Here is a 23,754-nt window from a genome sequence, read left to right as displayed (position 1 = left end):
TGTGGTTATGCGGTGTTCAAGCCATCGAACCCAGCCAAGATCACGGTCCCGCGAGTGACCCTCACGAGGCGTGTCGACAATGAGCTCGACAACTCGCCATGGGCACACACGAGCACTGGTGATGCCATCACGCCTGCCCTCGACTCGTTACCTCCATGCACGCGCGCACAAAGTCTCGTCGGCAAACGAATCGGTGAGTAGAGTTTTCGCCTTCGAGAGCCACGACGTCCTGGTTGCGTGGTGCAACACACGGCGGCACTCTGCCACCCGTTTGCATCTCATGCATGTCAACAAGCAGGCACTTCACCACGGCATCGCTGCGTAAAACACAAGAAGCTGCCGTACAGAGCACTCAGATGACGAATTTCGATGGCGGCCGCGTCGGCGCAACGATCGCGTCCGCCAGTGACAGAGTCAAACGATTGCCAGTTCGCATCCAGGTCACAAGCCTGCCTCAACCATTCTGTCGCGCTGACTCCAGAAGCAACCGACTGGTTCACGCTGCTTCCGTCATGCCATGGCGCGGGAATGTTGCTGCGATGGCACAATTCATTCTGACGGGTTCGGGGTTTGGTATCGAATGTGACAGGAAAGCAATCTTATTCGCTGGAAATGTGGGAAATCCTTGCAGCTTTGGGTGGGTTCCAAGGCGGCGGCGAGCGGTGACCTTGTCCGAGAGACATCGCTGATCACAGAGAATGAGGCAGGCCAAGGAACGAAGAGCGTATTCCCAGAGCCCTCCGCGAGGCTCGCCGACGAGCGGGGAAGGCCGTGTGTCCCTTCGCGTGGACCAGCCTGTCGAAGGGTGCGAGGTGACGACGCACGCATTTTACCGATCCAGCGACGGCGACATTGACGACGACGATTTCCAACTCAAATTCAGCTGGTCCAAGTCCATTTCCAAGCGGTGCTGTGCCAACAAGCAGTGCGCCCGGATGGGTAATGGCGAAGGCAACGTCGTGCTCCTCATGGCGACCGTGGATTGTGCCGTGTGCCTTCGACAGGGCATCTCGAGCGACACTTCTCGGTTTTGCACCCTGGAATGCTTTCGAAGTGCATGGAACACACACCGTCAGCTGCACAAAATCTCCACATCGAAACTTCGCATCCGAAGCGCAGACGACCTCGACAAACACAAGTCGGTCCTCCACGAGGCGCCAGCTCGACCTGCCTCGGAACGATGGAGCATCCTTCAAGCCACCAAGTACGCCCACCGTCTCTGCCATGGCTTGCAAACGTCCTCTTTTCTAGGACGTACACGCCGTCATCGGCAGATGTCGGCCACGTGCTGCGGGTCGAATGCACGCCGCTTTTCCGCACAGGACAAGAATGCGGACCATCCAAGTTTATGGAAACAAATATCGTGCTCCCATGTACGTCATGTGCCTGGGAACCATGGCGAGTCATGTCGAGCCATCCATAGTTCCACCGATGGCCCCGGCGCGGCAAATGGTGCCAGCGCTTGGCAAAGACGACCGGTTGACTGCGCGCCTGCGCTACCTCAACGGCTTTCGCATCTTGTCGTACAACGTCCTGGCCGAGATTTACGCAACGCGGCAAATGTACCCGTACTGCCCGATGTGGGCGCTGAATTGGTCCTTTCGAAAGCAGTTGCTGCAGCGCGAACTGCAGCTCTACAATGCCGATATTTTGTGCTTGCAAGTACGTGCGTCGTCCATGTAAGCCGCCATGACGGCGGCGGCGTTGACGCGGTAGGAAGTGCAAGCCGACCATTACAAGCACCATTTTCAGCCGATGATGGCGGCCTGGGGATACGACGGTCTGTTTCAAAAAAAAACGCGAGAAAGCATGGGCTTGGAGGGCAAGGTCGACGGGTGTGCCACATTCTACCGCACGTCGCGGTATGCCCACCAACGCCACCCCGTTCTCTCTCGACCACACGTCGACTCTCGATAGGTTCTTCCTCAAAGAGCAGTACGCCGTCGAGTTTAACGAAGCAGCGACGGACTTTGTCGCGTCGCTCTGGTCCAATTTCGAGCTGGCGTACCCGACCGCGTCCAACCAAGAGCGTGAGGTGGCCCCGTGCGTTGTCATGCGATGTCCTGACCATGGCGTTAGACGTACCAAGCGAGCCTTTCACGCGTTCGCCAGCGCCTCGTCCGCGACAACGTAGCACAAATCGTGGTGCTGGACGTAGCTCCGCTGAATGACACGACGACAGCCGGACGGAAGGCGCCGCTGCCGTCCATCTGCGTCACGAATGTGCACATTTTCTCGAATCCGGAATTCCCCGACGTCAAATTGTGGCAGACGCACACGCTGCTTGACCAGATCGAGCACTTGGCGCATTCCCGCCGCGTTCCCGTCATTGTGTGCGGCGACTTCAACAGCGAGCCGTCCAGTGCGGTGTACAGCTTACTCAGTCAAAACCACGTCCGAAGCGACCATCCCGATCTGAAAACGCTGTCCGAGTTCGTGCACATGAGCAAGCTCACCCATCCCATGACGCTCCAAAGCGCGTACGCGGCAGTATTTGGCACAGAGCCGGCCTACACCAACTACACGGGCAGCTGGGTCGGTGTTGTCGACTATATTTGGTTCAGCGTCGACGCGCTCGTGGCTGTCGCAGGACTCGAGGTGCATCCCCCCGACGTCCTCCAAGCGTACGCGCGGACGTGCTTGCCCAACTGCCAGTACAGCAGCGACCACGTGCCGATGTGCATCGACTTTTGCTTTAAAGGCATGGCGACAACCACCCACAATGCCGGGCGGTACTAGCTGCCGCGACTCGACCGATGTCGCGCTCGTGGATCGCGCAGTGACGACGACGACGCGTGTAACCCTGTTAACGGATTTCGTGCTATGTCTCACAGGATGGCTTCGACGGGACCGCGCCGTCCGTCTGTCGGTGGTGCCGCCGCCGCCTTCCCAGCGACACGCCACGTCCTGTGGCATGTTTTTTGTTTGCTTGCGTCGACGAGAGCGCCGCCGGATGATTCGGTGGCGGCGACAACGCGCTGGTAGACTCGGGCGAGCCCATGTGGCACATGCATTGCACGTGCCCGCATGTGTGGCACATCGCTCCGTCTTCGTCTCGCACGTCAGTTCGATCCAAATGCATGGCCAAACTGCCCGACGAGAGGATCTTGTGGGCTTTGGCCACGACTGCATCTGCCACGGACAGCAAGTGCGGGTTGCGGCAGCCGCCATGGACCAACGCAGCCGTCTTGGCCGCGTTCGTTGCGGCTTCGTGCTGGCGAACCAGTTTGTCTGTCTCGCGGAGGCTGGCCATCTTGCCAGCAAACGACACACACGTCGGAGGTTGCGCCAGCGAGGCTGCGACGGCGGCACGTGCTGCCGCCGTTTCCCGACGAACGACGTTGGTTCGATTCGTTCGGACTTTCCATCGCAACCGCTGGCGACGGACGCTCGCGTTGGTGTGGTGTGTGTACTGGTCGGACGCCCGGTGCAGCTCGACGCGTCGGTACGTCTCCAGGAGCGTCGTCTCTTCTAGCAACAACTCGTCCGCGTCCCGTTCCAAATCTTCGCGCTCGGCCTCGAGGGACGCAATGTCGGCATCGTACTCGCGAATCTACCGCCAACGGATGTCACAAGGCATCGACGAACACCGCCCGGACCTGCTGCTTTTTGCTCAACATGTCTTCGGCGCTGAGGAGCATGGAAAAGTGAATGACACGCTTCTCGGTCTCAAACGCGTCTTGCCATCCGCGCTCCATGTCCTGCGGCGTCATTTGCGCCAGCTCCTTGTCCAGCACGGGCACGCGGAGCTCCCAGTCCAACTAGCACGTGGCACCATGACAGCCACCACCACCATAGCCACACACGCGACTACCCGCATTTGCTTGAGGTCGTGGATGTGCTGGAGCGATTTCTTCCGGTGCTTGGTGATGTGAGCAATGTCGCCGTTGGCATCGACCATGTCGTAGTGGACCATATCCAGGTTGTCCTGGCAACGTTGTTTGGGTCACGCGCCGCCGTTGTTTCATCGACACTACCTTGAGACTGGCGAATTTTCGCGCAAAGACTTCGATTGCCATGAGCTCGCGCATCGACTTGATCTTGTTGCGGTGAAAGTAGCTCCGCCACGCTGCCTGCACGACGACAGCGGCGTGCCCATGGCGTCCCCGCTGCTCGAGCCGCAGCGCTTGCGTGCACTGACGGGCGAGGAAGCACCGGACAAAGCACTGCAGCGTCAAAGCAGCCGCGCGCCTGGTTTGCTCGATCATGCCGCTCCACACCGCCCGTTCCTTGGCCTCTCGTTGGTGTTTTCGCCAAAAGAACTACCAAGTCGCCATCGACGAGGCACACGTAAACCAGCGGCGTCGTGAGGGAGAGTACCTGCAGGACGGTCGCCGCTTCGATTTTGTCGCGGACGTGCTCGAGATTCTTTCGCACGACAAATCCTCGGTACACGCGCTGAATTGTCCGCGCGGCTGGGACGTACACCGTTCGGACGCGTACTCTGCGCAGCTCCCGCTTGTACACTTGTCTGGCCAAGTACCCTCGCCCCGCAGCTCCAATCCGCGATGCCATGCGATTTTGAAATCGAACCTACGCCACGTCCGAGTCGCAAACGATCGGGATGATCGACCGCCGTACCTGCCACACAAACGCCCATCGACACCGCGCCCGGAACTTTCGGAACCCGTCCTGAATCACGAGCGCCGCGACGAGTTGGCGCCGACATCGCATGGCCACTTGGCGCCCCAAGTACCCTCGCGCGACGCGCTGGATGGCCATGGCGGCGGGCGCTAGGATCGTGTCGACAAACCGGTCGTGTTGGATGCGACGGAACCGCCGTCGACCCACATGGCCACGGTAGATGCGCTGGATCCGCTTGGCGGCGGGCACGACCACCATGCGTTTGAATCGCGCTCGCCGATACATGGCCGCGCGCTGCACACACACCAAACGCCGTGAGGTGCACTCCTCGACAAACACGTGCATACATGTCGGCCAAACATGCCCCGCGCGACGCGCTGGATCTGGATCGCGCTCGCCACGTGGAATCGTATCCAGAACACAAGCTTCCTGGCTTGGTGCCCCCGAAACACGCGCTGCACATGGACAACCGCGGCCGTCATGCGCTGTCGAAGCGCTTTCGTCCGCTCCCGACTCACGTGCGATCGAAACACGGCTTGAATATGCGTCGACGCGAGCGACACCACGATAGAGTACTCGTGAACAAACACGCGCGCGACGTACCCGCGATAGCACCGCTGGATCGTCAGCGCATGGCGGTGGGCTGCCAAGAGCCGCCGCAACACTCGGCCCTTTGAATCGTGAGGTGTCGAACGACGCCGCCATCGACCGTACCACGTTGTACAGGCGGTACACGCGCTGGAGCATGATGGCCGCTCGCGTGCATTCGACTCTGCGCTTTTCAAATTTCTTCACGACCGTGGCCTCCGAGTTGTGTTGGAGTTGGCTACGACCGTCGGAGGATGGATCGGACGGTCGAATGAAGTGCCGCGCGACGTACGTGGAGAGCTTGTCAAGGGCGGCGATCGAAGCGCGCTGGGCGTTCTGCTGTTGAGCAATCATGGCTTTGAGTTCGGCGGGGAGGCCGTGATAAAAATGGGGAAGTCGTGTTGAGGACGGGTCGCCGTCGGGATGCATGACGAGCCGCTTGACATCTTTGGTTGTGGTTTTTGCCACGGGCGCAATCCCAAGCGCGCTAGCGAGGCCGTGCGACAGCCCAAAACGCTCCGTCAGTGGCAACTTGGTCAAGCTGTCCACAGTTTGGACCGGTCGAAACTGGTGCGTCGTCTTGAGCACCAGCACAACGTTGCAGTTTAGATGGCGCAAGTGGGGTAACCGGCTGACTTGGGGGCCGACGGTGCCAAATTTCAGCAGCGGGCAATGACGGGAGGTTGTCGAAGTCTCTGGCGCCAGGGCGGCGGGCTGTGGGCTGGACGACTGCAGCAGCGGGTCGGACAAGGCCAAGAGGACCTCCAGCACCATGCACATCCGCTCCGTGTGCGATTTGCGGTGGAATGCATCCGAGATGACTGTGATGTGCAGGTGGGTGTTCCAAAACGGCGGCAACGGCTCCGACGCGTCGTTCGCGATGGACACGGGATTTGTACGGTCTCTGCCCTTCCACGCCGCTTCACACGCGAGCATCGCTGCCCGTTCTGTCTCGAACGTTCCCACCACGACGGGCTTGAGATTCGGAAACAAATCGGTCTTGTGCGACCTGTCAGGGAAGAGGAGGCGGTCGCTCGTTTGCGCCCGTTCGACGATGGTTTTGCGCCACGGGATCTCGTAGAGCGACACGACCCATTTCTTGGACGCGACAGACGTCGTTTTGTCATGTTTGATGCTTCTGAACCAGTACCGTGTTGGACCGAGGAGTCTTCGTTGTACGAGCTGGCAGCTACAACCAACCCACTGCTTACATGGCAGGCCAAGTCGGGGAGAGGCATCCAAAGGAGCAGCATTTGACATACCTAATGTTCTCCACCTTCAAGAACGCCGGCTGCAAGGACGATGCATCTAACGCAACTTCGATACGGTGGGCATAGCTGGTCATGGGGTCATCGCATTTCGACACATCCCGGGCAGATGCGACAGCGCCGCTGCTTTGATTCAACGAGGACTGTCGATGCTTCCCATTTCCTATGCGCCGTCGTCACCTCATGATCCATTCCATTGCGTCCCACGGCCTTACGTGATCCAGGTTTCATCGCGGCCGCATCGAGCGTCGCGACGCGTTTCGCCGATTATCCGGATAAATGTCATATCCGGATGAAACCGCCGAACTGCAGCCGACGTGGCGACGCGACCGGCGGACAACAATCGAACTCATGGCCGTGGCTTCGTACAGCTCGTGCGGTGGCATGAAAAGAGTTCATTGCACGTATACTGTCCTGCTGAAGCGTCGTGGGCTGAAGTGCGTTGTCGACACCGCTCTGTTTTTGGTCACGACGACGTCAACTTTGCGTAACGATGGGCGCCACGTCGAGCGTCCAGGCGTGAGTTTTGGACTTCGTTGGCGCCGACACTCCATGGCGGAATGGACAAGCCCAGGTGGCGGCTCCATGAAGTGTGTTAACATGTATCATCACAGACACATCGTCACATTCCCTTCGCCACCGCCAGTGCACGACTGCAACCCTTGCTGGCCTCGTGCCATGAACTGGGACATTGCCAGTGGATGCACGGCACGATAACGTCAAGGAAGGGCAAGCTCTTTCATTGAAAAGACCCGCTAGCTCTACTTGACGAACTGCGGCTGGGTCGTGTACTCGGTCGACGTGTCGGACGGTGTTGTGGGCTGTCTCCAGTACGGATGGTACGTTGGCATGTTGCCAACTGCATCTTCCTCTTCGGAAAAGAACGCCGTGGGTCGCGTGATATGGTCCGAATTCCTGGGGAGGTACCGCCGATGATGCGCATGGGACCCTTCCACGTGGTGGTGCTCTTGTGGAGCGAACAAGTACTCGGACGACGACAACCGCGCATTCAAGATGTAGTCGGCGGCACCGTCCTGGATGTGCAGTCGACGGGGCGACGGATCCAACGCGGCGCTGCTACGGAGGTACCGGCGAGAGCTCTCCTCCGACATGCGAACGCCATGGTGGAAGCTGAAGCTGTGCTGTGGCAATGAAGAAGGGCGCCCGTGTGCATCCAGGTGCGACCGCGGCGTGGGGTGGTGGCGACCGCTCACGCTGCGCCCGTGGACGAACGATCGTGGCAATGTGTTGGCGACAAACGTGGCGCGATGTAGCTCGACTTCGAGCTGTCGCAGTCGTGTTCGTGTATACCAGCACCACGAGACGAGGCCAATGACAAGAACTGCTGCGCCGACGCCAAGACCAACGTACAGCGCTGTGTGAGAAACGCTGGACGGGGGCGAGTCGTCATCTCGATGGACTGTTTGGGTGATTGTGATGGATGTGAAGAGCGCAATGTCAAGTCGGTTGGCCGTGATCGTGGACTGTGAAGCGGGCAGCGTTGTCGAAGCGAAGACAATGTACTTGCCAGGAGCCGACGGCATTTCCACGGTGCTGGAAAACGAAACATACTGTTGCTGGAACGACTGGGCAAAGATTGGCGACGACAGCGGCTTGGCAGCGCTGCGGAATGGCAAGCACGTGTCGTCACCGTTGTTGGTGTCGGTCGGACAGTAAAACAGTTGCGACGTCGTGACGTTCTGTGTGATATTGTTCAGCGCGAACGGCGCCCAAGACGTCGAAGCGGACGGATCGAGCATCAGCATCGCCCATGAGATCGTGGGTGTAGCACCTGCGGCGTACGTTCGATTCAAGTTGAACGACACCGACACAGGGCACGTGACACCATTCCCCATCCCCAACGCACCGAACGATGCCGCGTCCACCTGCGCAGCAGTGGTTGACGCATTCGACGCCCAGCAGTACGTAGTCGCACCGTCCGGCAGGATCCCGCCCCGTGCAGCCGCCATACTCAGCTCGCTGGTAATGGAGGGATGGCGCACTTCGTCGTTCGCTTCGTAAACCTGGTCATGGGAAATGCCGTATTCGTTATCTCCGAAAATAATATACAATGCATCGTATATCGCTTATAGAATAGCATATCTGGTAATTTTGACATCGATGTAAGGCGCCAAATATAAATATATATTTTCTATGCGAAAGTGATTAAAAGATGGACGGATTGTTTAATATTCTCATATTTTGATAATTTGACTGCGCCTGTATTCTATATTCTCATATTATTGCTAATTTGCAATTCTTCACACTACAAGTTGGTACGGCCGCGCCACTCATCAAGGCCACACTTCGTGACAACCAAGTCATGGATGTCAAAAGACGTGACTTCCTGGATATACACTTGCGGCTCTTCCAACACTGGGTGCATTCATCTATGATACCACCCTCTCACCTTGAAAGGTATGTATCCTTTTGGTAGAGGCCGGCCGCGAAAAACATGGAAAGAGGACGAACCGTTACCAATTGTCTCTTCGGAGAAAAGAAATACGGAAGACATGCACTCTGCAAACGACCAGCGTTCTACATGCGCCATCGTTATCCGGAGGAGACGGTGGTATCCGGCACGACGACATTCGAGAGTGCCATGGAGCACGTCCTGGCGGTGACATCGCCCATCTCAAGTCCGCGGCAAAGGGGAGCTACTTGCTTGAACAACCCCGTTGGTGCGTCCGATGTGTGGGGCCTCACCAAGGACTTTAGCTGGCCGGCCAGTCGCGGCAGCGTCACGGCGCTTCTCCCTGACTTGGTTGCCATCAACCTGGAGCTGTCATCGTGCACGGTGACTGCCGGGCACATCGCGCTCACGTTCCGGTACTCGGACACTGTTTCCAACTACTCCCTCGTCGTTGTGTTGGATGCAATCCCCGAGCAAAAGTTCGACCAGGCATTCCAGGTCGACCTGATCAAAGCGCTGTGCCGCCCACCATCGTCCGAACTCCGATCGAAGCACGAGACATGTCGCTCGGCCAACACCGACATGCTAATCAGCCGCCACGAGAGCCCAGTTACCCACGTCGCATTCCTTCGCTCGTATCAGGGGGGACATCCCCACGAAAAGAAGTCGATGCAACCACAGAAAGCGCATCCGCTGCGATGCGTGATCACGCGAGAAGACGGTGGCGCGTACGCATGGGAGTGGAGTCATGACAGGCTCCAATGGACGTATCTAAACTGCTTCAACGTGGCGACCGAGGGCTCCACTAGTCGAATTGGATCGATCGACAGCTACGCCGCGTGCGGTGGGTCCCATGGCGTCGTGTTCCGCTCCACCCCCGACGCGGCCAGCGACATCATGTCTCGCCTAGTTAGCTTTGACACGGCGCCAACGTTGGCCACACACCCGACGCGCATCGTAGTCGGTCCTCTCGTGTCGGTTCTGCCGCCTGCCAAGGCCAACGCGGTGATTGAGTGGATGCGTGGCTCGCACGTTGGCCTTTGGATGGTCACCTCTGCCAACGACATCTTTCTGCGCAGCGCGACGTCCCCTGGTTGCTTGCACACGGTCTTGAATCGATCCACGTGTGCGCAAGACTCGATGGCCCGCCCGACGGACCCCACGGACGTGCTGCTACTTCGATGCGTTCACACAACTACCGGCGCGCTCGTGACGATGGACCCCGTGACTGGTCAAGTGTGGACTTGCCAAGAGCGCCATGGTGAGCTCGTCGTGCTGCGTTTGCCGTACAGCCTTCCACTTCCGCAAGACGACGAGGATGGCGCGATTCGCGAGATTGCGAGCCACCGCCAATTCGTCCTTGCGCTGACTAGCCGCTTCTGCTTTGTATTTGACGTGCATACTGGCGCACAAGTGGCCAAGGTGGCCGCCCCAGATGCCGCCGCATCCTTTTGGACAAGTACCGGCGTCGGTCTCTGGAGTTGGAATGGCGTGTGGCGACTGAAAGTCCCCAGCGCCAAGCAGTATGCGCAGAGCGTCGCGACTTCTGCGGGCTCCCGTGCCTCGATAGGTGCCTGTGCAGCCGCGGCGATGCGTCATCTCGACGACTTTGGGCCAAGCTTGCAGTTCGACCAGGCGGCCATGGCACTCCAAGTGCTACGATATCCCCACGGCACGACCAGGGAGACCCAGGACAAGGCGAAGCGCGTGTTTGACGCCGCCGCGGAAAGCCCCGCCTGGATGCTATCGCTCCTAGCCGACCACACCGTCCCCGCTTCGTTGGAGGAAGATCTCCACGCGTTGCTGTATCGCCTGCATCAGCTCCTCCACACGGACGTCCAAGCGGCGGCATCTCCCAAGGGCGATCCGCGAGCGACTCCCCTTAACTACGAAACGTACGACCACCTGCGTGCGTGGCTAGACGTGCGCCACCGCCGCGCGACAATCCTCCAGGACATGTCGTACTTGGACGCTACCGAGCATCGTGAGGCATCGGCCCGCGCCACGAATCCGCTGCCGACCCGCAACCTGCTCGAGAAATCGAGTTTGCACCTGGCCTCCCTCATGACGTCGCTCACGTACGGCTCGCAGCTCTTGACGCAGCTCGAGCACGTGCTCGACATGCACACACCCGACGCGTCGACGCGCCCGAGCCACGTGCTTTTCCATGACGAACGTGTCACGGCGCTTGAAAGCGTGCGCCACCCGGCATACTTTGAATGGGTCGCGCGGCTCACGTTTCAGCACCGCCCCGCGGCGGCGTTGGACCACTTTATTCACTCGATTGCATCGGCATGTCCCCGCGTGTTCACGTTGAATGGCGTCGTCCGGCTCGTCCGACCCCATGCCGACCGCGCGCTGGCGGCGCTCCCCCCCATGCGCCTCCACTTGCTCCTGCAACCAACCAACGTCGACGCCATGGTGCTCGCGTACACAAACGCGTTGTGCGCATCGCATGCCTACGTGGACGCGCTGCAGTGGCTGCTGCGCTTTCAACTGTACGCGCGTGCAAAAGCGCTATTCCCGACGCTGCCTCGTGCCGTCCAGCCCGCGTGGTTCTGGCAGCTTCTCCAATTCGTTGCGCGCCACCACCACGTCATGACGGACGAACTAGTGGCCGTCGTGGGGCTCAAGCCAAAGCACATTCCCAATGGACACGTCCTCTCGACTCTACATCGTGTCATGCCGCGAAATGGCGTGCCGGTGCACATGCTGCGGCCGCTGCTGGCTACGTTGGTGACAACGTCACCAGTGGGTAGAATGGCACGGACGGCACACGAATCTGTTGGATCGGCGAACGACGGCAGTGTTCGAGTTGACGACCGGCGGGGCTTGGAGCCGTCAGCAGTGCCTTAGTTGGAAGGACGAGGCGAGCCATCGCGGTGGGTGGCGGCGCTGCCCTGTCAAGACCCGGCGCTTGGGAGTTCCGCGACGGCTTGCATTAAGGCTTTTTTAGCAACGGGACACTGAAAATAGACGATAGAATCGATCGCTTGGGTGGTGCATCGTTTGGCGAAGGAGTGGGTTTGGCCGGCACGTGTTTTGGCGGGGCTGGCGCCTTTGCCGCCCCGCCTTCCTTGGCGAGAATCTGCTGCCGCATCTTTTGCGCCATGCGGTCGAAGAGACTGAGTCCTGATGGCTCATCGTCGGACGATGCGCCTTCGCCCAATGCAATGGGCTGGGGTGCGCTCTGCTGTTTCTCTGCGGCGGGCTGGGCTGTCTTGCTGCTTTTTGCTTTAGGCTTGGCTATCACCGAGGTGTCGTCGCCATGCGTCGGTCGCGACTGGACGACTGGCTTCGCAGCCGCTTTGGCCCGTTTGGCTGCAAGCTCGTCCTGCTTCTTCTTGACTGCTAGTGCGTACTTTTCCAGCTTTTCTTTCCGCGCAGCCTCCTTTCTCCGCTGTTTTTCTTGCGCTGCAAGCTCCTTCATCATGTTCTTCTTCTTGCCTTTCCGGGGCTTTTGTGGTTGGATTGCCTTGGCTTCACTGAATCCCACAGAATCCGACGCATGCTCGTCCTCCATCGCAGCATCCACTGATGCGGACTTCGTCGTGGCGGTCGCTCGTTTGACGGGGTCGGATTCGGTCGCTCGTTTGTCGGGGTCGGATTCGGTCGCGACTCTTTGCTTTTTCGCAGCGCTTGGTGCGTTGATTGGCGCGCCACCCCCGTCGTCAAGGTCGTCCTTGCTGCTTTTTTGCTGTTTTCTCTTTTTCGCACCGCTTGGCTTTGTCGCACGTGCTGGCTTAGAAACTGACGGCGCAGGGGTCGCAGGACGCGCCGGCTCGAGTGAAGTGTCGACGTCATGCGGCATTTCCCGCTGTTTCGCCGCCTTCCTATCGTCTGCTGTGCGCTGGACAAATGCTGCAGCTTCTTCTGGTACTGCTGCTTTGGCGGGTGCTTTCATTGTTCCAGCGATTCTCCGCTCTTGTTGTGCTGCTTTCTGCCGCATTCGTCGCTCGTCGGCTTCCGCTTGACGCACGACGTCATCGTGCTGTTCTTTCGCCGCCTGTTCCAACACAGCGCGCCGCCGCTCTTCCATCTCAAGCTCCATTTGCCGTTTCTTTGCAGCTTCTTCTTCGGCCATCTTGTGTTGTTCTGCGATCCGTCTACGTTCGGTCTCCCGCTGCTTTGCTTGTCGCGCCAGCTCGACTTGATGTTCTCGTTCCACGCGAAGGCGTTCGCGCTCTACTCGCTCGACTTTCTTTTGTTCCGCCACCGTCCGATCCAAGGCCTCAGCAAGTGTTGTCGCCGCCCGCCCCACCACACGCCGACGATGGCGCCGCCGCAATGCTTCCAGAGAACGCTGCAACTCGATGCACTTCAGGTCCAACGCGATCCGTTCCATGTCGCATTCCAAAACTTGCCTCTATGTACATGTAGTCAGCCGTCTGCACCATCAGCGCCCTTGCTACCTCGATCGCAGCCACATCTGCCGCCGACTGCCTGGCCATCCTTGCGTCGCCGTGCGTGTGACGAAGTATCCGGACAAAACCGGATAACCCAAATTCTCTCAAACTCGACAAAATGCACGGAATCGTGTTCAACGAGCGCATGGGAGAGAACGAGCGCATTGGAGAGAGCGGAGTGAGCTGCTGGAAGCAAGGTATCTGGGCAGTCTACTTAGCGAGCGCGTTGAGCACGTCCACGTCCTCGACGTAGTAGTCGGGTCGTTGATGTTCGTCGGCAATTGCGGCTTTCTCTTCGTAGGTCGTGCAGCCCGACATGACGAGCAGCGTGTGTAGGCCTCCTCGGCGACCGAACTCAATGTCCGTTGACAAGCGATCGCCCACCTACCGACGTCGTCATCCAGCAGATCAATGGTACCATCGACCACGTGTACCATGCATGTGCGCGACGGATCGAGGGAATGCGTCGACAAGATCGTTTGAAGGAGCGCTTGGTTGGGTTTTCCGATGATGGCGTCTGGTTCGCGGCCAACCGCCGTCTGCAACGCCGCCACACATGCACCACCGCCGGGAAGAATCGCGCCGTCCGTGGGGAATGTCGGGTCACTAGCCCACGCACACGTGAGAACGAGGCGCCTCATCAACACTGGGCACACTTGTTGGTCGCGAAGAACTTGCAGCCACGGTTCTGCAAGATGCATGTCGCGGCATACGATAGCTTGTAGTACGAGATGCCACTACAGTCGACCACCCGTGAGCTCGCACGTTGGAAACAACGATCGTGTACCGATCGAGCCCAATGACGACGGCGCCAACCGCCGGGTCGACCTTGAATGGATGCGGCAGCGATGTCTTGCCGTTGTCGGCCAGACCAAAGTTCTCAAAGCCTTGCGCAGACACTTCCGTGGCCAGGCCAGCCTACCCATATGTCCCGCATCTGCATGTATCATGCGAGAAGGATGCAACTCACTTCGCCAACGACATAGACCTTGCCTTGGACACTTGTCTTCTTCAGGTACGCAGCACACGCCGAGGCAGATCTGCAGCCAGGTGAGTGCGACGAGGGATGGTGGTTCGAGTGTACGTGACAATGTCATCGACGACGGCAGGGATTCCTTGGCTCTCTACGTTCAAAAGCACCATAAGATACCGAACGAGCAAGGATGGCCATCGCACCGAGCTTCTTGACGTAAGTGTCGCGCGATTTGGTCGAGTTGTTGGTCTACACACACGGCAGTGCGTCGGGAGGACTCCAGGACGAGTGTACGCAAGCATACCACGAAGACAACTTTCTTTCCACGTGCACGGAGTAGCGCGATGGCTTCTTTCGCGCCGACGATCGCTGCATCCCCACGCCACAACACTACCGACATTCGTCGTCTCACGTGACTGGCAACAACGATTCGTCGTACCTCCGTCGCAATCAAAGAGAAACGCGTCGAGCTGGTTCAGCCACGCATCAAAGTTCGCCGTGTTCAGGTGGGGAATCGCGGCGGCGGCGGCGGTCGACATCATGCTGGTGCGGTGTCGGTGGCGACTCGATCTTGCCTCTAGTCGACGACGACGACTGGACCTCCACGACCAAACGATAGCGGATATGTTGCACATTTCCCAGCTTCCACGAGGCTCTCCCACCACATCGCCCAATATATTCGACATCGGCGGCGATTCAATAGCGAAAACATTGCACTACATTCAAGTATGCTCTGTCGCCTGTCCGCATCATCCCTCCTCCCCACCCAATCAAATGCTGGGTGTTCACCGTTTTCCGGATTTTCGGATACCAATGGGCATGCGAGTCAATGGCGATGGGTCGAATCGAGGCATGATCGCGCAGCCGCTGCTGGAAGTTCGCGTTGATGCTGTGAAAGGCCGAGGGCTGTATACGCTTGAGGCGGTCGAAGAGAATGCAGTCGTTCTGCGGGACGACCCCATCGCTGTGGCCTCGATGGACGCGCCGCGGATGTCGTGTGCAGTTTGCAAACGGTTCGTCGGGTCGATCCAGCTGCACTTGCTCGTGCTTGCCGAACAGGTCAACGTGGACTCGCATGTAAGGTCGAATGAAGACATGACACTGCTTCCAACCATGGAGACTGACCTCTCGCTTCCCAACCTTCCATCGCCTGTCGTCCCGGCGTACATGACGTTGTATCCGTCTGCGGCCGCTCCGTCCATCGTGTGCTCGCAGGCATGCCGCGACATCCTGCACGTGCAACCGACGCACGTTTTCACCCCATCGCAATCATTCGAAGCATTGTCGGGTCCAGGTCTCGACTCGGATCACATCCTTCTCGTGGCGACCCTCATGGCGATCGTTCTCCACCGCCTCTCGATGCAGACAACGTTGTACTGGGAAGATGCCGTGCACGACATTTTGAACCTATGCGTCGCTCGTGCCACGCCACCGCTCAACGTGAAGGTCCTGAAAGCAGCCTTCCAGAACGTCATGGCGATTTTCACCGCGCCGTCGTCGTCCTCCGAGCCGGCGGGTGCAGTGCAGTACTTCCACGACCGCATGACGCTCGACATGTTTGAGCGCTTCGTTGGCATTGTTCAAGCCAACGCGGTAGGTGTCCAAGTGCCGTCTCCGATCTCGCGGTACTTTGCTGCGTGTGAAGACGACCCATCGATCAAGACCGTCCTTGTCGCCCGCGCGTCGACGCTCGTGGAGGCTGCGCTGAACAAACTGTGCGAGGACGAGACCAGCGGTGACGAAGGCTCGCAAGAGCATGGCGATGACGAGCCGGACGACGACAGTGAAGACGGAGACACGATCGAGTTTGTGTGGCCCCAGGACTCGTCCAACAGCGACGCGGCGACGCTGTGCTTTTCATCCAGCGTCCTGCCCGACCTCGGCGGGCTTGCGCTCTTCCCTCGCTTCTCCATGCTCAACCATTCGTGCGACCCGTCGTGCGCGCTGGCGTACACTGACGACACAGCCCAGATCACTGTGTTTGCGCTGCGGCCGCTCGGCCCTGGCGACGAGCTCACCATTTCGTATCTCGACGCGACCGCGCCGTTCAAGACCCGGCAAGACGAGCTGCACACGCGCTACGGGTTTACGTGCACGTGCCGTCGGTGCATTTCCCACCCAACCGACGCGTCCAAGAAGAAGCGCCAGCGAGTCGCTTAGCGCTGGCGTCCACATGACGTGGGCAAAACCCCTGGATAAATTACGTGCCACTTTGTCAATAAATATGTGTTCCTGACCACTCCGCGCCACACACAGCATGGCTTCGCCGCGCCTACGTGAGCCCCACGTCGACGAGAGCGATGGGGTCGTCCTCGACGAGCTGCTCGACGAGGCGGCGTAAGACGTCGTCGGCGCCGGTCCCGGTGAGCTCGGACAGGTCACTCCCCCGCATGTCAAACTGTCCGACCAGCGGAAGTAGCACCGACTGCAGTCGATGCCTTGCCTGTCGCTGGGCTCGTGGGTTGTTGATGAGGAGGAGTCTGTACACGTCCAAGAGGATTTCCATCACGTCACTCGTCCCGTCGATGTCGCTGCCATCCGCGCCGCCGCCGTCCTCAACAACTTGGTCTGCCTCGCCTTCACTCGTCCACGACGTCTGCACATGGCTCGGCACTTCGTCGACTTCGTCCTGGCTTCCCCACGCGTCATCGTCGCTGTCTCCATCGTTGTTTCGAATCGTGCTGGCTGTGTCTTGCCGCTGCCGTCGGATCGACGGTGCATCGGGCAACCATCTCGACGCTAGAACTTGCGCCAAGTCCTGCTGGATATCTGAAGGCAGCATGTCCACGCATGCCACGACACTCTCCGAGTTGGGATGACGAGTCATGACTAGATCGTTCCATCGTTGCGCCATGGCAGCCAGATCCAGCACGTCGAGCGGAGCATCGGACGCGTGCGAAGGAGAGACATGGCTAGAGGGAACGTCGGGCATGGAAGATGTTGGCAATGGCATGGCGTTGGGCGATCGAGGACCTGCCGCGGCGGAAAGACCGACGGGTGGCGCTGTCGACCTGTTTGCGTGGAGAGAGCGATCGCGCCAGTCAGCGTCGGGGTCGTACGAGCTGTAAACGGCTTGGAACAGCGTGTTCAGTACGGCGTCTGCAATCGCTGACGACGATGGCAGCATCGCGTGCATCATCTACCGCCATCACGCATGAGTGCAGTCGTAGCGAGCGCCACGCTTACCTCGGAGACAAGGTCTAATGCGATGGCAGTTCTGGTTTGCAAACACAACTCGGTCGCAGTCTCGGCAAACTGCTCGTACAGGGAGTCCGCTTGGTTTTCGCTGAACACGGACAATGACAGAGATGAGGAACGCCGCTGGCAGCATGGACGCACGGGAATACCTTTGGGTGTCGTTGCGGTCGGTTGAGTCGAGCACGGCGGCCCACTTGTACAGCGTGGCCTGAACAACACTTTCTCCATGTGTCCTGGTCATGCACTCGTCTGCGGTGGCACCACCGCCATTGTCGTCGCCAGTGTCGACAGGGTGTACATGCAGGGAGGACGGGCTCGAGACAGGAGCGACTTTGCTCGAGTGACGCGTTTTGGCCGACGACGCTTTGTACAGTTGGTTGGGTTGGTGGACGCCGTCCATTTGTTGCTGCTGGCGAACATGGTGCTGCAGCAGCTTTCGTTCATGAAGCCGCCTCATGGGACTGGACGACTTGCCAGGGTGTATGGCGCCTTCCACCCGCACATCGGACGTTGCCGCCTCCATGTTGCGACCGGACGCTTTGAACGCTCCAGCCAAGGTGTGGGTGAAACGGCACGAAACTCCTACAGTCGTGACATGGCGGTTTCATGTTGAGGCGGGCCTGTGTACCGAATCCCAACTCACGCGTCATGCTCGCCTGCTATCGGTAGTGGTTCGGCTGTCTCGGGCGCTCGTAACGATGTGGTAGGCGCAGCCAGGCAGGAGGGGGCGGCACCGGGGCCATCCCTGCCGACCAACGGGTACGGTTGTGACGATGGAGCAGTCGCGATCGTTCGTGGATGGCATGGACGGCAGACTCGTGGCTGACAGCACGTGGTCGTTGTAGCAAGAGGACTTGATTCGCCTCGAGCTTGCACGCAAGCGCAATACGAAAACAACGTCGACGGAAGCCAAGCTCACGTCGCGAAGCCTCCGCCGATCGGGCCGCCAGTCCACGCAACAGCGGCACCACGCGGTCTTGCTGGAGTCGGCGAACCGAACGCGGATCGAAGCGATCGTGGCGCGGGTGTCGGCCGTGGTGGCTACCGCACCGTTTTCGACCGAATTCAGCCATGACGACAAGGAGTACGTACCTTGACGAGACAAGGACGCAGCGATCCATCTCGCGTTTGTCGTAGGTTTGTGCTCAACTGGGTCGACGAAGTCGACTTGATACTGACGGCGTTCATCCCGTGCACCGATCCGAGGCGGGACCCTCTCGGACGCATGGTGGACAAACTGTCATGGCTACAGCACTCGTACACGTGCCTGGCCGAAGCTGGCGTCGACGCCAAGGCGCTGATCGCGTCGTGGGAGCGGGACGGCGTGCTGGATTCGGACAGCAGTGACGACAACGACGACGGCGGCCATCCCATCGAGCAAATCTCTTTCGACGACATGGAAGCAGGCGCGGAGTTTGCCCGCAAGGTACGGCGGCCCCATGTCTCGAGTAGGCCGTAAACGCGTCCGGGGTGGACGCGCACAGGAGCGCCTTGTGCGGCGAAAGGCTGCCGCGCGGATCATCCGCCGCAACGTCCAGAACGGGCCACCGACAAGCCACTGGAGCAAGCGCGTCGAGGAGTTTCGATTGTTTGGCAACACGTTTTACAAAGACATCGACACGCCTCTCGTCAAGACGCAGACGCTCAAGTTGTTCACGGACGAAGCCAAGGCGGTCACCGTGACGCTCGATCTTGCCAAGCAGAGCGAGGTGCGGTCACGGCTGCGGCGGCGGCGATGCCTGATCGCCGTGGTTAGGCGGCACGGCAGATGCGGTTGACCCATGTCATGCACCTCGCCCAGCACGTGGCGACATTTAAAGTGGACGACGCGATTCGACACGTTGCGATCGCCATGCAAAAACGAAAGCTGCTCGAAAACCGGTGCGCCGTCAAGCTCCAGCTCAAGTGGCGCGCGTACAAGGCCACCAAGGCCAAGATGATGGTGCTCGTGGAAGAGCTACGGCGGCGGAAGAAGCCGGCGTCGACCAAGGTCACCATGGCCAAGACAAAAGCGCCCTCGAACTCGCATCGGGCGATGGCCTCGCCACGGAACAACACCCCCGAGTCCACCCCAACGCCACGGAACAAGACCCCCGAGCTCGAGTCTGCGCCACGGCGACCGAGCCCACCGTCTGCCACCGCAGTCGAGGGCAAGTCGCAGAGCCCGCCCCCCGCCCAACTCGACAAACCACTCGCCCATCCCCCCTTAAACAAGCCGAAAACCCCCGACAAGCCGTCAACGACGTCCACACGAAAGCGCCCGACCTATGCCGCACTGGACCCTGCACCGCCTGCGCAGACAATACAGCCGCAAATGCCTGAAGCCCCCAAGACGCAGCAGGAAGCGGAGCCGCCTCGCCTGACGACGCACGTCTCACCGCCGGCGCTCAAAAGCTCACCTGTGCGAGTGTCGGGGCGGAAAGGCAGCATCCTTGGCTCCCTGGTCACTTCTCTCGCTGACGAGAAGCGGCTCTTGGACATGCAAAACAGGATGGACATTGCTTGCGTCGACACCGAGCCGGGGGGGACCGCCGATGACCACGACAAGCCTTCGCCAGAGATCCAAGTCGATGGTACGCTTCGAAGCGACGAGGCGGGCAGCGCTCTGTCCCGAGGGGGCATGGACGTATCGTCGGCGGCAAGTTCGACGCCACAACGCCTTAGTGTTCGCCGCCGGAAAAGCAGCGTCTTGATCGCAAGATCCTTCGCGCCGTCGTTGGATGCTTCCTCGAGCGCGGACGCCGCCGTGAGTGGGGCAGGTTCCGTTCAGGTGGTGGATGCTGCTGCAGGCGGTAATGTTGCTTCGATGGCTTTGAACAAAGAAGTGGACGAAGGAGGAGGAGGAGGCAGCGACAGGGTAGTTCAAACGGAAGAGATGTTTGCCGGGGATGGACAAGAGGATGGCGTTCCAGACGAAGAGAGCATCCGCGCGCTGATGGCTGCATGGGCCATGGACAGCGACCAACTCAACATGAGCGAAGACGACGAGTACCAACGACGGCTCGAGGCCAAGCTCAAGTCACGACGGGCGCTGAAAAAGTCGGCTTTGATGGTCGTCTTAGCGAATTCGATGCGAAAGGTGAAAGCGCGCGCGGTCACACCCCCAGTCGACGGCAGCGGGGATCGCAGCAATTGCACTTCGTCGGGCAGCAGCAGCAGCGACGACAATGACGACGACGCGGGTGCGACGGACGGGGTGGAGCTCCAGCGCCGTTGCTTTCAACGGTATCGCAATACAACATCGACAAGTCGGCTCTGTTCGTTTGGGGGGGTTCGACTGCTGCGCCTACAAACGACTGCCGCACATGCCGACATCACGTGCGAGTGTGCTCCATTTTCCGAAGACGAATCGCGGCAGCCCACGCCTGCGCCGACGACTCCCTTCGTCGTCCCCGACCTTCCTCCTGACGGGCTTCCTGGCGCCCCATCTAGCCCCTGCACGTCGCCCACGTCCCCGTCCAAGTCGCCTCCTCGAGTTGGAATCACTGGTGGCTCGCCCCATTCGAATTTGGACGCGGTCTTGTCGCTGCCTCGGCTACCAGAGCCCGCCCCGCCACCCATGATCTCCACTACCAGACGGAAACCGACCGGTATGCCTGCTGTGGCCTCGACGACCACGCTGGCGTTGCCAATTTGTTGGAAGGGCTCGAGTCATCGCGACAGAACGGCCGCGACGAATCTCGACCACCGGCCGGGCCGATCCATTCTTCGCCCAACGACGAAAGCCACTATCGCGCGACGAAATCAGCGCAGGTCATGCATGTGGTCGAAAGCCCGCGGCCGCGCCTCGCCACACAATCCGTCGCGCCTGACAAGTACGGGCAGCGCGAACTACTTCTATGGCCGTGTCGAGCTTACGTTTGCCTTCGTCTAGATGTGCTGCCGTCGAGCCAGTTTGTCGATGCCCTGCCATCGAGAGCCACTGACTCGACAACGATACCTCCCACCGCCAAGCCCCCCTTGCCCCACAAATCCCCCACGGAAGGCGCCGAGCCCGCCGCCGCCGCCCCACCGGGCTCTCGTGCGCCGAACGATCCATTCGAAGCTGCCATGGCGGCGTACATTGGCATGCTGTACGCATCGTCGCCGATGGCGACGCCGTTATTGCACAAGTAATACGACGAATTCATTGTGGTGGCGGTCCTGTTCCAGAAATAGCGCCGATATCGCTGAGACGACAGTGTTATGACGAGGGAGGGGCTGGCAGAATTGGACGCCGATGGATGTGGCATGCTCCAGTGCGTACTCCAACGGCACCTTGGCTAGATTATTTCGTGGCTGACGCTCCCCTGGTAGCTACCCGTCGGGGAATGTGCTGGCAGTCGTGAGCCGAGTCAACGGCGGCAAGTACACCCAGTTCTTTGATGGTGCGCAGCTGAGTGCGATGGCCCATGCTAACGCGTGGCTCACAGACACCGAGACGAGCGGCAAGCAGGTCCTGGCGGCGTTCAACTTTGCCGGCATTGGTTTCGCCAACTATCGATCGGGCGCGCCCCGCGTTGTGACGACCAAGACGGGGGTCGTCGTGCTCGATGAAGACGGAACGATGGCCCATGTAGGCGCGCGCCATCTCTGTGCACGAGTGTGACCCCGTCAGCAGGACTATCGATGGGACCACATGGCCCCCGACGCCACGCCGCTGCCATCGCCCGTCGAGTTCAACCTGAACGCGATTCTGTCGTTCCAGTGCCACAGCCTGGCGCGAATCCAAGTCACACTTCTGCGCGGCCGCCACTATGTGCGTCGGTGCTCGTTTGCCATGAGCATGACGCCAGCGCAGGTGTTTGATGTCGGCCGCACTACGTCGCGACCCGACTCGTACCTCGACAACGTGCTGCGCCACAACGTGGACGGGTCGCTCGTGCTGGACATTCATGCGCCGACGCTCGTCCAGCGCCAGCTCGCGTTCCAAGTTCGTCGTCTTACGAGTCGGGCACGATGTAGCACTATCTCGTGCGCCATGTCTAGGTGGCCGACCCTGTCAAGAAGGCGCAGCGATACAACTGGGCGCTGCCGCGGTTGTCGAGCAGTGGCCGAGAAGCCGCGCGCGTGCGACCCCGCGCTCAACTACAGGCGGTCATGGATGCACATGCCGCGCTCGTGGACAGACTCCACTCGTACGTGCATGTCTGGATAGTTCGCGCGACATGGCCGAGAGTGGACATGTCGCTAGGTTCTCGACGTCCATCACAGCCAACGTCGCGGACGAGCGGCAGCGGCAACGCGCGATTCCATCCCACAGCTTCTTCTCGCCCATCTCGAAACCATGCGTTGTGCCGCGAGCCAACGTCAAGCGACCGGTTGTTGTTCCCAAGCACTTGCCGCGCCTCCACCCGCAGCACCTCGATCAGCTGCTCGCGACCGCCAAAAGCACGCAGGTACGACAGACGGGAATCGACGGCCACCGTGGCTTTCGCCTTATGACCGGCCATGCACTTAGCTCGTGGTCGTGCTGTGCTCCACCTTGTCCACGTCCGACTGCGTCGCGGCAGAAAAGATGCTGGCCAAATTCGAGCACGACTGGGCCGTTGAAGAAGCACAGCTCGCGGCAGCCAGGTAACGATCAAGGTTCGTGGAGACATGCCTCCTTGCCATTGCTGGTAGACCTCTCCCGGTGGCTATTTCCGCGACGCCAGACGTGGAGCCGATCCCGATTCCTCTGACGACGAAAGGCTGTCCTCCACGTGGCAAGACGGCCGGTTCGAAGGTGCCACCCGCCAAAGCCACTCCCGCGGCCACCACCCCACCTGCTTTGCCACCAGCTACCCCCGACACCGTCGCAACCTCCCTACCTGCCGCCATCACACCTCTTCCGCCATCCGACTCGATCGACCCCGCCCCGGAACGCAGCCAGAGCACCAGGCGCATCCTCCTCGTCGACTGCTCCACATCAACGCTACTCGCTCGGTGGGACACACATCACTACGTTCCTAACGCAGTCGTCGTGCCATCCAGGCGGCATAACTTTAGTGTGTACCCGATGTACCTGATGTACTACGGAGGCCACCTTGGCTTCTGCTCAAACGTGCTCAACGGGTTTGGCCGCACGGACGTCGACTTTTTGCTCCAGGTACGTGTCGAGCGATGTGAGTCGGCGCACGTGTTCATGACGGCGCGCGCAGGTCAAGACAACGATGAGGAATTGCCAACGCAACAAGTTTCTCCCCGTGGGCTTTCGGTTCCCGTAACGCATCGCGGTGCGGCGGCGTTACATGGAGACGTCGTCACCGCCCTCCATGACCGTGCTCGGAGGGTTGTGCTGTAGAATAGGTGTTGTAAAGCGGCGGCCTCCTGCATACCCTCCTCCTCGTAGCACTCGCATGT

At 59.9% G+C, this 23,754-nt stretch overlaps 10 protein-coding genes across 13 annotated transcripts; 6 read left to right on the top strand and 4 right to left on the bottom strand.

Moving 5' to 3' along the window:
- Window positions 1-560: 560 nt before the first annotated feature.
- Window positions 561-2,893, top strand: H310_02557 (hypothetical protein). The gene is made up of 6 exons (XM_008866116.1): window positions 561-1,204; window positions 1,252-1,373; window positions 1,424-1,662; window positions 1,717-1,862; window positions 1,918-2,035; window positions 2,080-2,893. Exons 1-6 carry the CDS (start codon window positions 699-701, stop codon window positions 2,737-2,739), a joined length of 1,791 nt encoding a protein of 596 aa, XP_008864338.1. The 5' UTR covers window positions 561-698; the 3' UTR covers window positions 2,740-2,893.
- On the bottom strand, window positions 2,822-6,671 carry H310_02556 (hypothetical protein; the record flags this gene model as incomplete). Its single annotated transcript, XM_008866115.1, has 11 exons — window positions 2,822-3,553; window positions 3,600-3,761; window positions 3,815-3,928; window positions 3,978-4,262; window positions 4,321-4,533; window positions 4,582-4,878; window positions 4,932-5,255; window positions 5,299-5,410; window positions 5,465-6,361; window positions 6,435-6,603; window positions 6,656-6,671. The coding sequence occupies 11 exons, from the start codon at window positions 6,669-6,671 to the stop codon at window positions 2,822-2,824; spliced, it is 3,321 nt and encodes a 1,106-aa protein (XP_008864337.1).
- Window positions 6,672-6,920: 249 nt separating this feature from the next.
- On the top strand, window positions 6,921-8,515 carry H310_02555 (hypothetical protein). Its single transcript, XM_008866114.1, has 2 exons — window positions 6,921-7,030; window positions 7,087-8,515. The coding sequence occupies exon 2, from the start codon at window positions 7,479-7,481 to the stop codon at window positions 7,821-7,823; it is 345 nt and encodes a 114-aa protein (XP_008864336.1). The 5' UTR covers window positions 6,921-7,030; window positions 7,087-7,478; the 3' UTR covers window positions 7,824-8,515.
- A 520-nt stretch (window positions 8,516-9,035) lies between these two features.
- H310_02554 (hypothetical protein) lies at window positions 9,036-13,311 on the top strand. The gene is made up of 2 exons (XM_008866113.1): window positions 9,036-13,177; window positions 13,234-13,311. The coding sequence occupies exon 1, from the start codon at window positions 9,043-9,045 to the stop codon at window positions 11,707-11,709; it is 2,667 nt and encodes an 888-aa protein (XP_008864335.1). The 5' UTR covers window positions 9,036-9,042; the 3' UTR covers window positions 11,710-13,177; window positions 13,234-13,311.
- Window positions 11,795-13,424, bottom strand: H310_02553 (hypothetical protein; the record flags this gene model as incomplete). The annotated part of the gene is made up of 2 exons (XM_008866112.1): window positions 11,795-13,219; window positions 13,266-13,424. 2 exons carry the CDS (start codon window positions 13,422-13,424, stop codon window positions 11,795-11,797), a joined length of 1,584 nt encoding a protein of 527 aa, XP_008864334.1.
- Window positions 13,425-13,469: 45 nt separating this feature from the next.
- Window positions 13,470-14,774, bottom strand: H310_02552 (hypothetical protein; the record flags this gene model as incomplete). The annotated part of the gene is made up of 9 exons (XM_008866111.1): window positions 13,470-13,643; window positions 13,694-13,865; window positions 13,916-13,996; window positions 14,047-14,177; window positions 14,230-14,299; window positions 14,344-14,383; window positions 14,436-14,481; window positions 14,537-14,622; window positions 14,672-14,774. 9 exons carry the CDS (start codon window positions 14,772-14,774, stop codon window positions 13,470-13,472), a joined length of 903 nt encoding a protein of 300 aa, XP_008864333.1.
- A 278-nt stretch (window positions 14,775-15,052) lies between these two features.
- Window positions 15,053-16,471, top strand: H310_02551 (hypothetical protein). The gene has a single exon (XM_008866110.1). It carries the CDS (start codon window positions 15,085-15,087, stop codon window positions 16,390-16,392), a length of 1,308 nt encoding a protein of 435 aa, XP_008864332.1. The 5' UTR covers window positions 15,053-15,084; the 3' UTR covers window positions 16,393-16,471.
- On the bottom strand, window positions 16,149-17,979 carry H310_02550 (hypothetical protein). The gene is made up of 3 exons (XM_008866109.1): window positions 17,580-17,979; window positions 17,419-17,518; window positions 16,149-17,371 (listed from the first exon to the last, which is right to left on the bottom strand). The coding sequence occupies exons 1-3, from the start codon at window positions 17,951-17,953 to the stop codon at window positions 16,505-16,507; spliced, it is 1,341 nt and encodes a 446-aa protein (XP_008864331.1). The 5' UTR covers window positions 17,954-17,979; the 3' UTR covers window positions 16,149-16,504.
- A 68-nt stretch (window positions 17,980-18,047) lies between these two features.
- Window positions 18,048-21,577, top strand: H310_02549 (hypothetical protein). Its single transcript, XM_008866108.1, has 7 exons — window positions 18,048-18,095; window positions 18,138-18,189; window positions 18,276-18,514; window positions 18,568-18,856; window positions 18,915-19,139; window positions 19,187-21,245; window positions 21,305-21,577. Exons 1-7 carry the CDS (start codon window positions 18,079-18,081, stop codon window positions 21,544-21,546), a joined length of 3,123 nt encoding a protein of 1,040 aa, XP_008864330.1. The 5' UTR covers window positions 18,048-18,078; the 3' UTR covers window positions 21,547-21,577.
- Window positions 21,578-21,579: 2 nt separating this feature from the next.
- H310_02548 (hypothetical protein) lies at window positions 21,580-23,733 on the top strand. Of its 4 annotated transcripts, none has more exons than XM_008866107.1 (11): window positions 21,580-21,668; window positions 21,727-21,797; window positions 21,843-21,985; window positions 22,031-22,168; window positions 22,211-22,342; window positions 22,399-22,547; window positions 22,604-22,808; window positions 22,871-22,986; window positions 23,035-23,337; window positions 23,386-23,500; window positions 23,553-23,733. In XM_008866107.1, exons 1-11 carry the CDS (start codon window positions 21,616-21,618, stop codon window positions 23,616-23,618), a joined length of 1,491 nt encoding a protein of 496 aa, XP_008864329.1. In that variant the 5' UTR covers window positions 21,580-21,615; the 3' UTR covers window positions 23,619-23,733. The 4 variants fall into 4 exon arrangements, with proteins under 4 accessions (XP_008864329.1, XP_008864328.1, XP_008864327.1 ...); XM_008866106.1 differs by having other exon boundaries at window positions 21,580-21,683; XM_008866105.1 differs by having other exon boundaries at window positions 23,035-23,500.
- The last annotated feature ends 21 nt before the right edge of the window (window positions 23,734-23,754 follow it).

The sequence above is a fragment of the Aphanomyces invadans genome (assembly GCF_000520115.1).
Source record: "Aphanomyces invadans strain NJM9701 unplaced genomic scaffold supercont1.4, whole genome shotgun sequence".
NCBI classification, from domain to species: Eukaryota; Oomycota; class Saprolegniomycetes; order Saprolegniales; family Verrucalvaceae; genus Aphanomyces; species Aphanomyces invadans.
This window is presented reverse-complemented; position numbering and strand designations above follow the sequence as displayed.

Excerpts from the sequence above, each read along its gene's own strand:
- H310_02549 (XM_008866108.1), top strand. Across the intron at positions 18,857-18,914 it reads GCGCGGAGTTTGCCCGCAAG|GAGCGCCTTGTGCGGCGAAA; the intron begins GTACGGCGGCCC and ends GGACGCGCACAG. Across the intron at positions 19,140-19,186 it reads ATCTTGCCAAGCAGAGCGAG|GCGGCACGGCAGATGCGGTT; the intron begins GTGCGGTCACGG and ends CGCCGTGGTTAG.
- H310_02550 (XM_008866109.1), bottom strand. The coding sequence starts at position 17,953 with ATGGAGGCGGCAACGTCCGATGTGCGGGTGGAAGGCGCCATACACCCT. Across the intron at positions 17,519-17,579 it reads GACCGCAACGACACCCAAAG|CGAAAACCAAGCGGACTCCC; the intron begins GTATTCCCGTGC and ends GTCCGTGTTCAG. Across the intron at positions 17,372-17,418 it reads CATTAGACCTTGTCTCCGAG|ATGATGCACGCGATGCTGCC; the intron begins GTAAGCGTGGCG and ends TGATGGCGGTAG.
- H310_02557 (XM_008866116.1), top strand. The coding sequence starts at position 699 with ATGAGGCAGGCCAAGGAACGAAGAGCGTATTCCCAGAGCCCTCCGCGA. Across the intron at positions 1,374-1,423 it reads AACAAATATCGTGCTCCCAT|TTCCACCGATGGCCCCGGCG; the intron begins GTACGTCATGTG and ends AGCCATCCATAG. Across the intron at positions 1,863-1,917 it reads ACATTCTACCGCACGTCGCG|GTTCTTCCTCAAAGAGCAGT; the intron begins GTATGCCCACCA and ends GACTCTCGATAG.
- H310_02551 (XM_008866110.1), top strand. The coding sequence starts at position 15,085 with ATGATCGCGCAGCCGCTGCTGGAAGTTCGCGTTGATGCTGTGAAAGGC.
- H310_02548 (XM_008866104.1), top strand. The coding sequence starts at position 21,616 with ATGACGAGGGAGGGGCTGGCAGAATTGGACGCCGATGGATGTGGCATG. Across the intron at positions 21,684-21,726 it reads CTCCAGTGCGTACTCCAACG|CTACCCGTCGGGGAATGTGC; the intron begins GCACCTTGGCTA and ends CTCCCCTGGTAG. Across the intron at positions 21,798-21,842 it reads GTACACCCAGTTCTTTGATG|ACACCGAGACGAGCGGCAAG; the intron begins GTGCGCAGCTGA and ends CGTGGCTCACAG.
- H310_02555 (XM_008866114.1), top strand. The coding sequence starts at position 7,479 with ATGTGCAGTCGACGGGGCGACGGATCCAACGCGGCGCTGCTACGGAGG.
- H310_02554 (XM_008866113.1), top strand. The coding sequence starts at position 9,043 with ATGGAGCACGTCCTGGCGGTGACATCGCCCATCTCAAGTCCGCGGCAA.